This window comes from Rhinatrema bivittatum, chromosome 14 (genome assembly GCF_901001135.1).
Source record: "Rhinatrema bivittatum chromosome 14, aRhiBiv1.1, whole genome shotgun sequence".
In the NCBI taxonomy this organism is placed as follows: domain Eukaryota; kingdom Metazoa; phylum Chordata; class Amphibia; order Gymnophiona; family Rhinatrematidae; genus Rhinatrema; species Rhinatrema bivittatum.
The window spans coordinates 40,466,561-40,483,910 of NC_042628.1; the positions used below are offsets into that span (position 1 = coordinate 40,466,561).

General features: G+C 45.0%; 1 protein-coding gene across 5 annotated transcripts in view; it reads left to right on the forward strand.

The window, feature by feature from the left end:
• The window catches only part of ABCA3 (ATP binding cassette subfamily A member 3), a 120,630-nt gene that overhangs the window by 49,939 nt on the left and 53,341 nt on the right, over positions 1 to 17,350 (forward strand). For all 5 annotated transcript variants that reach the window (XM_029577524.1, XM_029577525.1, XM_029577528.1 and 2 more), the window contains exons 11-18: positions 2,355 to 2,495; positions 4,984 to 5,113; positions 5,353 to 5,507; positions 7,277 to 7,432; positions 8,748 to 8,958; positions 10,293 to 10,443; positions 11,014 to 11,112; positions 13,723 to 13,915. In XM_029577524.1, coding sequence (XP_029433384.1) covers positions 2,355 to 2,495; positions 4,984 to 5,113; positions 5,353 to 5,507; positions 7,277 to 7,432; positions 8,748 to 8,958; positions 10,293 to 10,443; positions 11,014 to 11,112; positions 13,723 to 13,915 — 1,236 coding nt within the window. The remainder of the gene's footprint in view (positions 1 to 2,354; positions 2,496 to 4,983; positions 5,114 to 5,352; positions 5,508 to 7,276; positions 7,433 to 8,747; positions 8,959 to 10,292; positions 10,444 to 11,013; positions 11,113 to 13,722; positions 13,916 to 17,350) is intronic.

A 17,350-nucleotide genomic window follows, 5' to 3' on the forward strand; every position in this document is an offset into this window, starting at 1 on the left:
AAAAAAATGATTAGAAGATCATTCATTTGCCAGTGGGGGTGCTAGTTAGGGGGACCCTCTATTGTAAATCTAAAATTCAATATTAATGAATGCAGATTCCCCCTCCTCCAACACACACAAACACACACCGCCATTTCCTGCATGCATAGTATAAGAGCTGGAGAAACTGAAAGTGGACAAAGCCATGGGGCCTGATGAGGTTCATCCCAGGATACTGAGGGAGCTCAGAGATGTGCTGGCGGGTCCGCTGTGTGACCTGTTCAATAGATCCCTAGAAACAGGAGTGGTGCCGAGTGATTAGAGAAGAGCGGTGGTGGTCCCGCTTCACAAGAGTGGGCACAGAGAAGAGGCTGGTAACTACAGACCAGTTAGCCTCACTTCGGTGGTGGGAAAAGTAATGGAGTCACTGTTGAAAGAGAGAATAGTGAACTATCTACAGTTGGGAGAATTGCTGGACCAGAGGCAGCATGGATTCACCACGGGAAGATCCTGTCAGACAAATCTGATTGACTTTTTTGACTGGGTAACCAAGGAATTGGATCGAGGAAGAGCACTCGATGTCATCTACTTGGATTTCAACAAAGCTTTTGATACAGTCCCATATAGGAGACTGGTGAATAAAACGAGAAGCTTAGGAGTGAGTGCCGAGGTGGTGGCCTGGATTGCAAACTGGTTGACGGACAGAAGACAATGTGTGATGGTAAATGCAACTCTCTCTGAAGAGAGAGCGGTTTTAAGCGGTGTACCGCAAGGATCGGTGTTGGGACCGGTCCTGTTCAATATCTTTGTGAGCGACATTGCGGACGGGATAGAAGGTAAGGTTTGTCTTTTTGCGGATGACACTAAGATCTGCAACAGAGTGGACATGCCAGAAGGAGTGAAGAGAATGAGACGGGATTTAAGGAAGCTGGAAGAGTGGTCGAAGATATGGCAGCTGAGATTCAATGCCAAGAAGTGCAGAGTCATGCATATGGGGAGTGGAAATCCGAATGAACTGTATTCGATGGGGGGGAGGAAAAGCTGATGTGCACGGAGCAGGAGAGAGACCTTGGGGTGATAGTGTCTAATGATCTGAAGTCGGGGAAACAATGTGACAAGGCGATAGCTAAAGCCAGAAGAATGCTGGGCTGCATAGAGAGAGGAATATCTTTTTCTAGTAAGAAAAGGGAAGTGATTATCCCCTTGTACAGGTCCTTGGTGAGGCCTCACCTGGAGTACTGTGTTCAGTTCTGGAGACCGTATCTCCGAAGAGACAGAGACAAGATAGAGGCGACCAAAAAGGTGGAGGGTCTTCATCGAATGACTTATGAGGAAAGATTGAAGAATCTAAATATGTACACCCTGGAGGAAAGGAGGAGCAGAGGTGATATGATACAGACTTTCAGATACTTGAAAGGTTTTAATGATCCAAAGACAACCACAAACCTTTTCCATCAGAAAAAAATCAACAGAACCAGAGGTCACGATTTGAAGCTCCAGGGAGGAAGACTCAGAACCAATATCAGGAAGTATTTCTTCACGGAGAGGGTGGTGGATGCCTGGAATGCCCTGCCAGAGGAAGTGGTGAAGACCAGAACTGTGAAGGACTTCAAAGGGGCGTGGGATAAACACTGTGGATCCATAAAGTCTAGAGGACGTGAATGAAGAGTGGGTGGCTCGCGGGTATGATGGCTACTACCTGGAGATAATAACCTTATTCAATAAACATACACACGGTTAATGCGACTCCAACATCGCTCTAAGCTTCAACGGCAAGAGGAAATGTGGAAAAAAGGATTTGCATTCACAAAAAAGAGGGGAGTAGCTTGCTTGTTATGGCGATTACTACCCCAAACCAATTAAGTCTGATACTATATCCAGTATAGCTCTCTGCTTCAACGGCAGGGGAGGAAGACCGGTACTTCACTTTCAATGCATATCCAGCATAGCTCTCTGCTTCAGCGGCAGGGGGAATGAAGAAAAGTGGATCTATATACAGAGAACAACCAACAAGGACTGAATTACATAGTCTGGGTAAACAAATGAGCATGGGTGTAGCTTGCTTATTGCGGCGGTTACTACCCCTAACTAATTAAGCTAGATATTTCACTTAGATGTAGTTGCAATACTGCTCTCTACATTAATGGTGTGGGTGGAAGGGAAATAGAACCAAAAGGTTACTAAGAGCCAAGAGAAACAAATAAGTATGAGAAGAAAAAAAAAGTGTGAAGTTTGCTGGGCAGACTGGATGGGCCGTTTGGTCTTCTTCTGCCGTCATTTCTATGTTTCTATAACATTTCCTCAAACACGAACACCACCACTCTGAGGAAGAGCGGCAGCTATAGCTATTGTAACTGTTGCTTAATTCCCTGCAGCCTTTGTACTGGTGTGGGACCCCAAGAACTGTCTTGGAGAAGGAGGAAGAGGAGGATCCGGAAAAGGCTTTGAAGAGCCAGTTCATTGAAGAAGAACCTACAGACCTCATATCAGGGATCAAAATCAGGCATCTGTCCAAGGTAAGCATGGTAGATGCATAGTGCTGAAATCTGCGAGAATGGGTGGATATGTATATCCTGCTGCACTATCCTGGCCAACATACAGGTTCAGTGCCCGTCCTGGGGAATAATGCTGCATAAAAACTGTCAGATTGGATTCCAGCATTTAAAAGTATGCTCTGTGTCTTTTGAGTCTCTAGTTTATGGCATGTCAGCTGCACTACAAAAGAGAAAAAAAAATGGTCACTAACACAGTTTGCACAAAGTCAACAAACAGTTCAGCCTAGGGAAGTGCAAATACCAATATTTAAATACATATAGGGGTAGATTTTCAGACGAGCGCGAACAGCCTACATTTGTTTGCGCTCCAGGCGCAAACAAAAGTACGCTGGATTTTAGTAGATACGCGCGTAGTCGCGCGTATCTACTAAAATCCTGGATCGGCGCGCGCAAGGCTATCGATTTCGTATAGCCTGCGCGCGCCGAGCCGAGCAGCCTACCCCCGTTCCCTCCTAGGCCGCTCCGAAATCGGAGCGGCCTAGAAGGGAACTTTCCTTTGCCCTCCCCTCACCTTCCCCTCCCTTCCCCTACCTAACCCACCCGCCCGGCCCTGTCTAAACCCCCATCCTACCTTTGTCGGGGGATTTACGCCTCCCTCCGGGAGGCGTAAATCCCCGCGCGCCAGCGGGCCTCCTGCGCGCCGGGCCGCGACCTGGGGGCGGGTACGGAGGGCGCGGCCACGCCCCCGGGCCGTAGCCACGCCCCCGTACCCGCCCCCAAAACGCTGCCGACACAACGCCGCGCGCTCCGGCCCCGCCCCCCGACACGCCTCCCGACACGCCCACTCCGAAAACCCCGGGACTTACGCGAGTCCCGGGGTTCTGCGCGCGCCGGGAGGCCTATGTAAAATAGGCTTCCCGGCGCGCAGGGCCCTGCTCGCGTAAATCCGCCCGGTTTTGGGCGGATTTACGCGAGCAGGGCTCTGAAAATCCGCCCCATATAATTTATATATATATATATATTCTTTTATTCTACAGGGTGGCCTATGGAAAAGTAGCTCGTCTCCCATACTAGCGCCACGCGGGCAGGCTACTTTTCCATGAGCCACCCTGTATTTTCCAGTGTATAATACCATTAATAGAAAAACAATAGAACACGCTTTCTACACGATTCAAAAAATCAAATACCATCAAACTCATAATTACAAAAAAATAATTGAAACAAATGTTACCTGAAACAATTACATAAGTAACAGTACAAGTTCTTAATTATATAGTTGATTATAAAAAAAAAAAAAAAAGATATTACCAGGGCAGGCCAAAGTGAAACTGGTTTGTCTAGAAATCTCCCTGCAAATATACAAGCAGCTCAGTTTCATATCTTCTGAAAGAGTTTTACATTCAGTGCATCAAAAACATCTTAACTTCTGAAACTCAGGAAAAAGCTTTTTAAACATTTAGTGAAATGCAGTGAAGAACTATGCATAGGGAAGGCATAACTTCTTATCCAGTTCAGCTGGATTATATTATGTAGACTGTGCAAGAAACCTTTTAGAAATGTGACTGTTTTTTAATGCAGTGAAGAAGACCAGTAAAGATTTGGAACCATGCTGCTTGTATCTTTCTGGAGAGATTTCTAGGTTGAAAGCAGATGGCAGTCCGTTGTTTACTTGCCGTCTCCTCCTTATTTATTAATTTGTATTTTTTATTTTATTAAAATTTATTGATCGCTTATGCCCAAGTCCTAAGTGATATACGTAGTCGCATACAAAATAAAACAAGAAATCGGACTGAAAGCAAACTGAACAACATAAATAATCACTACTCTTAAGCGATACGACAATCACAGAGATAGTCATCGACTAATCTGCAAGCCAGGAGGCGTTATGTTTGTAAAAACGTCATGCAAAAGCCAGACCCAGCAGAAAGGATTTGAGGAGTGTGACACCTACATGCTTGGGAGAGAGGGAGACTCGGGACCCATTGGCTGTTTTCTTGGCTCCAGCTTACTATTTATTTTATTTATTTATTTTATTTAAAAACTTTTCTATACCGTCGTTTAGTAATATACCATCACAACGGTTTACATTTAGGCACGAATAGGTTTGGTTTCTAGGTTATCCATAGTGTGCCAATATTTACAGTTACATAGATCAATAATATACTCTAAACGAGAAGTGGGATGAGGTTACCATTTGTATGATTCTCAGGATAATCATATATGTGTATACTGTTTTCATTTAATATTTAATTATGAGTAAAAAAATAAAATAGTTCTACTTTTTATATATAGGTGACTTTCAGCTGGAAGTATTTGTTGTTGTTGTTCAACGCTCTCACTGTGAAATGCTAACTTTGGATAAGACCCTTCTGATGGCTACAGGTGGATAGCATGCGTGCTGATGGCGTGCTTGCTACAAGTTGGGCCCACTGCTGCTTTTTGTATCCAGAGGAATAAGAAAGACCTACAGTTTCTTTGCTCCTTATGCTCCTCTCTGCTTTTCCTATAGGTGTTCAAGGCGGGAAAAAAGAGAAAGGAGGCTGTGAGGGACCTGACCCTGAACATGTACGAGGGGCAGATCACGGTGCTCTTAGGGCACAACGGTGCAGGCAAGACCACCACACTGTCCATGCTTACAGGTACGGGGGAGACTGACTGACTAACTCACTTGGCTGTGATTGGGCAGAGCGTGAGGATCCATCCATTGCGAGATGGGAGAAGGAGATGTCATGAAAAGTGCAAAAAAAAAAGAGTCTTCGCAACTCCAGAGTTACTGAGCTGTGACTTGCTTTGGTAAAATCTAATGTGAATGTTTTTGTGAGACTCTCTGGATTTATGGAATAATTGTTTTTTTCCTGGTATAATTTCCCTCCCTCAGGGCTGTACCCTCCCACAAGTGGGCAGGCGTACATCAGTGGCTATGAGATCACACGGGAAATGGTGCTAATCCGAAAGAGCTTGGGCCTGTGTCCCCAGCATGATGTTCTTTTTGATAACATGACTGTTGAGGAGCATCTGTCCTTCTACTCTATGGTGAGTTAAATACCATACGTATACACCGTACATGTACCTTATGAAGCGTGAATTCAGTGCTTCATCCATGCTGCAGTATACACTGTGTTTTGTAGGCAGAGTTATTGAGACAAGTACCTGCATTTATTGCAAATATATTAATTTTGCTCATCGTATTAATCAAGAGATTTGGGCTGCCATTGTCCTGTCTTCCACAAAATCCTAATAAAGAGCCCAAGTTTCAAAACTACCCATGGTACACCATTTGGGCACATAATTGGGCCCGTGGAGATTTATACTGCACAATTTATAAAATACAGCATATTTCTGCCCCAAAAGTACATGCATATATTTGTAATGTAAGGACACGCTTACTTTCTCTACCCATATTATTAGAATACAGGCATATATTTTACACGTATAACAAGTCACCCAGAATTAAATGTGGAGGAGGTATTCTATAGGTTATGCTCGTACTTCACGTCTGAAAATACTTGCGCGCCTACTTGGAATTGGCATTTCGCCGATGCCTAGACCCTCCAGCATGTCACCTTGACCTCCTGCCAGTTCACTCAGACCTCGCACCCAAAAGCTGCAGACAAAAAACACATGTATTTCAATTGTGCAAATCATTTAGCAGGTGTAACAGAGTACGGACAAGCTGGAGGGAATATACTGCTTGCAAAATAGCAACTTGTGTGCGTGCTTCCAGACCCCACTATAGAACAGTCAGCACAGGCGGAAGCAGTGCACACTACCCCACAAAGAGTGCCCCATTGTAAAACAAGGACAGTGCAGACAGCAGCAACTGCCTGCACTGTCCTGCATGAGATAGATTTGCATATTGGAGGCAAATCTATCTCATGCATATTTATTGTGGATATCCTGAAAATCTGACTGGCCAGATTTGCCTCAAGAACAGAATTGAGAACTCCTTAAAAAAAATATTCTTATACTATTTCACTCAACCTCATTCTGTACTGTGGTACTTACCATAGGACTATCTTAATGCAGGGGTTCTCAACTCTTTTTTTTTTTTTGCCCAGTTGCTATATTATTATCATCGCCCAGAGGAAAGACTGAGGTGATTGTTGGTGATGACCAATATTATGATTCCTTGACTTTTTCTAGTTCCACATTGCTCTGGAAGTACCCAGAACCGAGCAAGAAGACTAAAATCCTGTGGTGTCACCACATTTCAGACCTTGAGCCTTGTCAGAGGGGAGGAGCAGTTGGTCTATACTATCATGGTCTTGATTGGTGTGAAACTTAATAGAATGGGAAATGACTGTAAGACACCATTTGTAATACGTTTCATTGGCCTCTATTCTGAAGAGGCATAAATATTACATTAAACATGCCCTCTGCATGCAATGTTTGCTGGATATATCCTATAACTCCCTACTTCTTGAGGTGAGAGAGAGACCATGATACTGTAAACCAAAAAGCATGCATTGTCTCATGACAGATGTAGTGTGAAGGTAGATGTGATTTTTCTGCAGACAGCAGTGACTATGGAGATATCAGCATGATGCATATTAATGAAGGCAGGGTCTCTCTGTGCAATAATCAGCATAGCTCCAGTGAGATAGCACTGGCCAAAATAAATAGGTTCTGGGGAGAAAGCTTCCTTACGAGAGTTTGATCTGTTTGCCGGATTTGGAAAGTTTCTATTGAGTTGTCTGCTGGCTTTCAGGATGGGTGCTCCCAGTCCTGGAATTTTGTAAATTTTAATTTATTAATTGTTTTAAAAATGTTTTGACCTTCTTATCTCTCCCTCCAATCCTTAGCTGAAAGGATTCCCACTGTGGAAGCACCCGGAGGAAATAGAGCGAATCCTGCGGATCCTGGATCTGCAGGAGAAACGCTGCTCGCTCTCGAAGGCGCTGTCCGGTGGCATGAAACGCAAGCTGTCCATAGGCATCGCTCTCATTGGAGACTCCAAGGCAAGTCTCTTTCGGTCAGAGAACCTCGGCATGGACACTGGTCGCAATACATTTATTTAGTTGTGCAGTCAGGAAGAGTCCAGGCAGAAGCAAGTGAGGGTATATTAGTGTGTCGGCAAGCTTACACTGCTGTCGCCTGAGCTGTCTTTACGTGGTTCTCTGGTGGAAGCGTGCGTGGGTGAGAACCTTGCACCACTGCTGCCTGCGCTGCACCTGTTTATGTTGAGACATTGCGTGAATGACATTTGCTTTGCTGCTGCCTGCATTGTCCTTGTTTTACGATGGGGCACTATTTGTGAGGTAGCGTGCACTGCTTCTGCATGTGCTGATTGTGTATAGGACTGGAATCTTTGTAGATTGTTAAGGCTGCTTTTTTTTTGTACCAACAAAAAGATGATGTTGCCTGTGAGCTTTCTTGAGTAGACATTGGAAGAAGGCCCCTTGCGGTGTGGAAAGCTCGTGTCCAAAGATTCCACTTTTCGCCATGGCCAATATGGCTATTAGCAGTCTGCTGCCGAGAGAAATGGAGAGCGTCACTCTTGCCAGTCAGCAGTCCTAATTCAGTCAGTTTTTATGTTTAGAAGGAAATTATACTTTTTGATCTTAGTCATGCTATAAACAGAGTACATACGAGCCAGAAATGTTCTGCTTTCATGAACTTTGTATTCTACTTGGACTAATCATGGTGTTTTGTTACTAATCCTAGTCCTCATGATGGAATCTAATGACTCAAAAAAAGTGATTGAATTACAACAAATGCTTTTGTGTGTGTGAGTGAGAGAGAGGCTACAGAAGGGGAAATTATTTTCTGACTCCTTTTTTTAAAATGTACTCCTCAGTATTTAGCACTCTTTTGATTCCATTTTAGCCCAATAGTCTTGGTCCTCTTGTCGCCCAGATGATTGCCATGCTCTGGGTGGCTCTTCTTGCTGACCTTCCATGACTAAGTCCTTTCAGGGGCACTTCTTCACAGGGTCAGGAGAAGGAGGGGTGTTGGAACGCCCAGCGTACTAAAGGTCTTATGCTCTCTAGTACATCGGGTGTTCAGCTAGGTGCTGATGCCTGCATTAAAATCGGTAGATATAGCACAGCTTAGCATGCAGGTCCCTCCCCTAGGTTTGAGCACAGGGGGTTTAATTGTCTCGTTACTCTGTGAATAATGGAGGTGGGACTGAAAGGTGGAGCTCTGGGCGTCACTGCTCTGTGTTCAAAGCTTTCTGCTTACAGCACAGGTCTGAAGAACGACCCATCTGGCGCTGCCATATAGTGCTGTGATGATTGTAAGTGGGTGGGACTGTGTGTTCTGTGACCTCAGGTGGTGATGTTAGATGAGCCCACATCGGGAATGGACCCAGCATCCCGGCGAGCCACCTGGGATCTCCTCCAGCAGCAGAAGAGCAGCCGCACGATCCTGTTGACCACCCACTTTATGGACGAGGCTGACTTGCTTGGCGACCGCATTGCCATTATGGCAAAGGGTGAGCTTCAGTGCTGTGGCTCCTCCCTTTTTCTAAAACACAAATATGGTAAGAGTACTTTTTTTTTTTAACTAATAAAGATCATTTACTTCCTGATGAATTTAGTGCTCTTGAAAAGTTCTGGCTTGACAGCACTGGAAACTGAAGTCTTCCATTTATGCCTACGAGAGATGCCAGTTGATTAGTGGCAGAGTAAACCTCCACACGCTGCCCTGCCAATGTGCAGCAGCGCTGCTGGACGGACCAAGTATACAGGGGAGGGTGAGTCGGTAGCCATGTATGTGCCATCTTTAGTCTTCCAGCTGAGACTGGACACTATGAACTAGACTGAGCTCATTTCACAGGCCACTGAACAGCTCTCAGATGGTAATGAATTTCTTTTGCTACTGGATTTAATTCCTGTCACCTAGAGGTGAAAGGCTTCAAAGGAACTGGTCATCTAAGGCAGTGGGTTTCAACCCAGTCCTCTGGACACACCTATCCAGTCAAATTTCCTCAATAAAAGTGCATGAAATAGATTTGCCTGCAACAGAAGCAGTGCATGCCATTCTATATAGTGTATATTAGTTGTGGATATCCTGAAAACCTGACTGGCTAGGAGTGGATTTTGAACCCCTAGCCTAAGGGAAGATTCATGCAGAACTGTTCTGAGAACAATGACATGAGAACTGGGCAGAGCTGGCTGTTTATGTACAGAGATAATGGGAGTCCACAAGTTCAGACTCCAGCAACCTTTTGTTCAGACCATGGGTGCCCAACCACATGACATAAGAGCACCTGAGTTCAGGTCAAATGACCTTTCCTCCTCAGCCTGGGTCACTGTGCACTAGAGCAGTATTGGGAGCTGCTGACTCTCTCATCACTAGCCTGCCCTTTCTGTATTGTGCTTTCTCTCTTCCCCCTGCAGTCAGGTGACTCAGTTGACTGAGGCTGCAGTGGTTAGCCTGCTACAAGTCTAAGCTTGCAATGCTGCCTTTACCAGGAGCGGGGAATACTTCTGCTTTCTCCTCACACTTACTCTGTGAAGCAGGAGGCCTGCACCTAGTCTTCTCGCTCAGGCCTGGGGATCAGTCCTCTGCTTTCCCATCTCCTTTTTTTCACTCTTTGTTTTCCAATGTCCTTCATACAATGGCTGGGGCTCCTTCCATGCATTTATCATGCCTTGGGTCTCAGCAGCCGTACTGCCCTCTGAATTCACTGCAGGGTTTCATGCAAAATGTTTCTTTAATAATATAAAGGAGTCCTGTGCAGTTTTGAAAGTGAAGCTGAGTGTAACTGACCAACCTTTGCAGGGATGCCTAAAATCTGTTTCTTTTGATACCTTAAATCTTTGATTTATTCTTTAATTCCATTTCTGTAAAAGCAATCTCTGTGTCCCTCAGGGGCCGGCTACCACATGGTGATGGTGAAGGAGCCATACTGCAATGTGGGGGAGATCTCCCAGCTGATTTGCTGCTATGTGCCAAATGCCACTCTGGAGAGCAATGCAGGGGCAGAGCTGTCTTTCATTTTGCCCAAGGAGAACACACACAGGTAACTCCTGGAGCTCACACACACGAGTGCCTGCTCAGGGGCTTTTAGATGATAATGCTGTGTCCTCTGGCACTACTTCCAGTGCTGCTCTTTAGCCAGTCATCAGATGTGACTACTGCAGCTGTACTCTGCGGTCCCTCAGCCTGACAAGACTGTGAGTGCTACTTCAGCAGCACTTCCACTAACAGTCCGAGGTGCAGGAGTCAGAGCTAATAAGAGATTACAGGCTTCTTGTCTGGTAATATGGAGCAGTGGTGGCTTGCCGTAAGACCTGGTTCTGAGGGACTGCTCTGGCAGAGTCTGTCCTTCCTAATGGGGATAATGACACCATGCTGTAAGAGAGAGCAGCCCCCAGTAGTTAAACAATCTTTATTCCCCAGCAGAGCAGCCTTAAGCGCTTCAAGGAAATTGCATTTTATGTGTCTCACCTTAACAGTTCATGAAAGAGGCATATTGAGCAGCCTGTAGAAGCTATTATCAAACACAAATGAAGGAAAACATTTTGGGTAAGTGGTAGCAAAGGAGAAGCTAATCCCTTGGATGTTTCTTTGTGCCCCCCATCCTTTGCAGGTTTGAGGCTCTGTTCACAGAACTGGAGCAGAGGCGAGGGGAGCTGGGCATCGCTAGCTACGGAGCCTCTGTCACCACCATGGAGGAAGTCTTTCTCAGGTCAGCGCTCGCAAAGATTTCTTCCTCATCAAGCCAGTCCTGTATTTGCCCTTTTTAAATCTTAAACTGTGAAATAATTCCCTTGTACAGGACACTCTTATAGCAGTAAGAGTCCTGTGCAAGATGTTGAAGGCATGTGACCCACTGTTGCCTGAGCTGTAACTAAATATTATCTCGTAGATTTGCTTTTGTATTGTAGGAAGGAGAGGGACCAGGTTATCTCTCACATAAGGCTGCTGCTGAAGTTAATGATTCAGTGTTACAAATTGCCTTAGAGACGCGTGTTCCTTTTCTGCTAAAGTACATTTTCTGTAAAGGCAGTTTTTAAAGGCCCATACTCAGATAAAATGGCCTGTTTGCAAATTGCCCTCTCCCTTTCAAATAGCGCTAAAAGTGTGTGTGGGTTATACAGCAGGTGCACACTTAGCTGCAGGAAAAAGGAGCACTCTGAGCGTGATTAGGACGGGGGAGGGTAACAGCATGCGTACATTCAGTTTTTCAAATGTACATGAGCTTTTCTGCCCACGCAAATAGCAGGCACAGAGTAGAAGATGAGTGCTTTTAGCGGGCACACTTTTCACTTGCCAAATTTCATAGAAAAACAACTTGTGAATTATCCGTCTCCATTTAGACTGGTAATTCACAAGTTATCCATGTAAATGGCTTATACAGCATATTCAGTCTCTTATCTGGCTGAATATGGGATCGTTCCTTGGGGCTGAGGGGTGCTGAGCCCGATTGGGCCATTTATGTATAAGAGGCCTTTGATTTTTTTTTTTTTTCGGTGACAATGACAACACTACTTAACCGGATGTCTTTGAAGATATCCGGTTAAGTAAAAAGTTATCTTGCCACTTTCTCCCTAGAACGCCCATGAAACGTCCTTTTTTTATATGCCTAAAAGGTCACCTCGGGCTGACCGTTATATGTAGCCAGATAACTTTAGGCTGGTATATTCAGCGGGATGTTTGTCACTGAATATATGAGACAAGTTATCCGGCTAACTTTAGCTGGATAACTTGTCCACTAACCAGTCTACTGAATATGGATCTCATAGTGCCACAAGACACGTATAGCACTATATAGACACACAGAAGCGAGAGTCCCTGCTTCATGCAATTTACAATCTGGTCAAGATTCACAGACAAGACAAATACAAGATTTTAGGAACTTGATTATTATTGAAAATGGTTAAAGCAAGGCCATAATTAGGGAGAACCAGTTTGAGGATTTAAAAGCTGCCTCAAAAAGGGTGGTTTTCAAGCAGGAGCCAAAGGTATCTGCTTTCTAAATCTCTATGTAAGAAAATAGGTAGTGGACCTAAATAAGAGAAATTAGCATTTCAGAGTCTGCTTTAATTATTCTATGACTTGAAGTAAGAAGCTATAAGCAGTGAAAAAACCTTGTAAAACAGAATTTTAGTCAGACTGTTAGGTAGCACAATTATTAAGCAATAAATATTTCTCTAATATTAAAACCACACTTAGATTTAATGCTGATTGTCTGGTAAATCACCATGGAGATGCAGGAAAATAGTCAGTCCCAGAAATTCCAAGATAATTTTGAATATGCAAATATTTTTATTCATCAAATCGGCAACTCCATTGCTCAAAAGACACAGAATTTTTTCAACACAGGGTCCCCCGACACGGACCCGTGTTTCGCCAAACGCGGCTGCGTCGGGGGGGGAACAGTATATTCTTTGTGGCATTCAAACTTTAAATTTCAGCGTCTTTGGCGGCAGTTCTGGCAAGGAGAGCCAGAACTCTCCTTGCCAGAACTGCCGCCATTTGCTCCTTTGGATGTTTATGGATTGTCTGGTAAAGCCAGGAGTAAGATTTAAAGCTGTTCAAAAGGTGCATTTATAGATCACACACCAGTTGCAAAAAATCAGACCTCTGCCACCTTCCCCCATAAGAAAACCAGGAAGTAGGGTGAGAGGGTCTCCTACTGTTTCTTCCTTCCTTCAAGCCAGGCATTTTGGTACTGTCTGAAAGTGCTTCGTAAAACACAGATTTTAAAATCAGTTATCCAAGAATTAAAGCACACAAAACCAAAGAATCAATTTGACATCAATGTTTCTAGCTATTGGGGACAGGATGGGAGGTATCGCTGTTTTCTTGGTCATAGGTAGGCTTTTAAAGATGATGGCATCAAACAGCTTGTCCATGCTAAAACAAACAAGTAAATAATTAGTGCTTCCCCATGAAGACAGAGCATTTCCTCCATTAAATCAAAGGTTTCTTTTTTTTTTTTTTTTTTTTTTTTTTAGCATGGGCCGCCTTTGTTTCCAAAGAATGGAATGGAATGAAGAGTGTGAGGTAGGGAGGCAGTAGACTTCCAGAAAAGTAATGTGGCTGAAGTCGCTGATTTGACCCATTTTTCATCAGTCAGTGATAAAATAACCACAGTGGTTGAGGGGGATTTTGACCACTCTAAAGAAAGGGCCACTTATTGAAAGCATGCCCTTTTATTTATTTGTTTTATCCCACTGTGCTTCTATACACTGGAAGAGAAGTGAACAGGGTAAGACTTGACTCTTTTGGGTTTTTCCTCAAGTGGAAAGTCCTGTGAGGTGATCTGTTGTGGTGGCTTTTTGTTTCTGTGCAGGGTAGGGAAACTGGTAGACACTAGCATGGATGTCCAGGCCATCCAGCTACCTGCACTACAGTACCAGCATGAGCGCAGGTCAAATGACTGGGCAGCCGACGACTCCAGCAGCATGAGTGGCATGACTGACATGACGGATGACAGCGGGGCTCTCATCACCGAAGACTGTTCCAACATCAAACTGAATATAGGGGTAAGCATGATCTGGACCCACTGAACCATGGGAAAGCTCTGAGACAAAGGATGCAAGCTCCCACAGCCAAAGTCACCAGTCACCCAGCCAAATCAGCTTGCTATTACAAAGAGCAAGTAGAGCCCCCTACTACCCAAAGGGACCAAACTTATAGAAAACCAAACCACAAATGATGACAGGAAAAGTAAGAAGACAGTTTGTTCCTTGTTGGGCAAGGGCTGGAGTTTGGTGATGTGTTTGAATGCTACTTTCTCAATTAAAAATGAAACTGCCTTTCCAAAACTCATAGTAAAAGAAAATGAGAAGGAAAACTCCATCCACTTCCCAAATCATGTTGGCGAAATGATTCATTATTGGCTTATAAGGAAGCGTGTCCCCCATCTTCTGGCAACATCTGGAGTAGATATATATTTTCCAGTTCCCAGCTAACATTAAAAGATCTTAAGGGATCAGAAACTAGACTGTAACATCTGAAGGCCATAGACATGTTCCTGCTTTTACTTTAATAACATAAGAAGTTGTCATACTGGATAAGACTGAGGGTCCATCAAGGCCAGCATCCTGTTTTCAACAGTGGCCAGTCCAGGATACAAGTGCCTGACAAGTACCTAAACATTAAATAGATCCCATGCTCCTAATGCCAGTAATAAGCAGTGGCTGTTCCCTAGGTCAACTTGATTAATAGCAGTTTATGAACTTCTCTTCCAGGAACTTATCCAATTTTTTTTTTTTTTATAATTTTTTCTTTATTAAATTTTCAATTAATTTAACACAAAAATACAGGAAATGTGTAGATTCTCATAATATTTTCAAAGAATACAGCAAGGAAAATTAATATTATCTGCATCATCAACATAATAGCTGGGGGAAACAAGAAAGTATGCAACCTTACATATAGTATTCTACTATAGGTGCATTCATTCAAAATAATAATAGAAATAAGTGAGGAGAGTTTTCAGTTAGTTGTGGTCATCATTTCTTTCCCCTACTGGACTCCTATCTAACAAAAAAAAGTCTCTCGGTGAAGCGGGTCAGAAAAACTAAAAGTTTTCCCCTGAAAGGTAACATAACAAAAACAAGGGTATTTTAAAAAGAAATTAGCTACTATGGCTAACAATTTACCTTTCAGGTGCAGGAAATGCCTCAGTCAAGCTTGTGTAGCTCTGGAGACATTGGGGAAGATTTGTATTTTCTGAACACACAATGCCATATCCTTATTCCTAAAGAAAACTGTAAAAATCTTATCTTTGTCAGATTCAAGCACAAAGGATACAAAAAGCGTGGATCTATTATGAATGATGTTAGTTGATTATCCAAACATTTTTAAACCCAGTTACAAAATTATTCAGTGTAGTTAAATCACATGCAGATTGTGAAAAATTTCAGGAGGACCTGGCAAGACTGGTACAGAAGTCTTTAAAATCGTGAGAGGATGAATAACTTCCCTAACCACATCCTCTGGCAACTAATTCCAGAGGTTAATTGTGCACTGAGTGAAAAATAATTTTCTCCACTTTGTTTTAAATGTGCTGCGTGCTAACTTCATGGAGTGCCCCCTAGTCCTTCTATTATCTAAAGAAGTAAATAACTAATTCACATTTACTCATTCTCATCCTCTCATGATTTTAAACACCTCTATCATATCCCCCCTCAACTGTGTCTTCTCCAAGCTGAAAAGTCCTAACCTCTTTAGTCTTTCCTCATAGGGGAGCTGTTCCATTCCCCTTATCATTTTGGTAGCCCTTCTCTGTACCTTCTCCAGTACAACTATATCTTTTTTGAGATGCGGCGACCAGAATTGTACACAGTATTCAAAGTGCGGTCTCACCATGGAGCGATACAGAGGCATTATGCCATTCTTCATTTTATTCACCATTCCCTGTACGTACCAGGATCAGTCCAGACTCCTGGGTTTTGCCCCCCCTCTAGCAGATGGAGACAGAAGTTTATAAACAAAAACTCCGCCTACATATAGGCTGGTGCCACCTACAGTCTGGCAGTATTCTTCTGTCTCCTAGCAGGTGGAGAGGGTGCAAAACCTACAGTCTGTGTTAGGCCTACGTTGGTTAGGTGGTTTTTGTAAAAAAAAAAAAAAAAAAAAAAAAAAGGTAGGAAAGTTTGTTGGTTTTTTTCTAGTGGGAAGGGACCGCAGAGGCTTGCCTGCTGGTCCCAATCCCCGCCTCCCAGGGGAAGTTAGGGTCCTGAGGGGACTGTTCCCCCTGGTAGAGGCAGCCGAGGAGTGGGAGAGCCCCACGTACCGGCTCCACAGAGCTGGGGGTGATACCGGGGGTCCCGGCTCACTCCCCCCAGCCGGCTCCGGATCCGAGGTAAGCAGTTTAAAAAAAAAAAAAAAAAAAATTTGTTTTCATTTATTTTGTGTGGTGTGTGTGCTTGTGCTTGCTAGGCTGTGCTTGCTCGCGGTGACTGGGGCCCGCCGATCCGGGGAGAAACTTTGATTTTTTTTTTCTCTCTCTGCCTCCGTTCCCCGCGGCAGTGTGAAGGATGCCTCGGCAGGCATCGTGCAGGGCCTGCGGGTCCGCGGCGGGACGGCTGTCGCGCGACAGCCTCTGTTCTGTGTGCGTGGGCGGCGGAGAAGGGGGGTCGGCGATGGCCTCAGCGCCTCGGCGGAGTAGGCAAGACCGCGAGGTCTCAGCGTTTACGGAGCGGTCTGCGGCCATTTTAACAGCGGTTTCGGCGGGAACGGCAGCCATTTTGTCGGCGCGGGCGGCACAAATTAGCGCGGGCCGGCAGACCACCGCACAGGTGCGTGACCCGCCACGTTTGTCCCCCCAGAGGGTGTCTGGAAGTGAGGAAGGGCCGTTAGGGTCCAGGTCTCCTGGGGATGATTCCCCCGAGGAGGGGGGAGAGGAGGAGGGGTCATCGGACTCCTCATTTAACTCGCGGTTCGTGTTGCTCATGCATAAAGCTTTTAAAGCACGCCGCCTGGCTCGGAAGAGAGTTCCGGGGATCCCCGCTTCTGGGAGCGGAGCGCCAGCGGCCAAGGCCCCAAAATCCGACACGGGGGGAGGGGGGCTGTCTGGGCCCAGGCCCAAGCCAAGGCCTCTTCGTTCCAGGGGGGCGGAGGGGCCTTCGCTCTCCTCGTCGGAGTCGGAGGTGCTGGCGGATCCGGAGGAGGATCTGGACTGCCCATCCCAGCCCCCGAGGGGGGTTGAGGGGGAGGAAGAGCCGGAGCCTAAGGATGCAGGGACACTGCACGCTACGGATGGGGACGATCCGAAGGTAGTTCGGTTGTTCCATAGGGATGAGCTAGGGCCCCTCATCCCTGAAATCCTGGGGGAACTGGGAATCCCACTTCCCCAGGTAGAATCTCGTCTGGGTCAGACGGATCCGGTTGTCTTGGGCCTCAGGGGTCCCTCGTCGGCTTTTCCACTGCATTTCTCGGCATCGGATTTGATGTTTAAGGAGTGGGATACT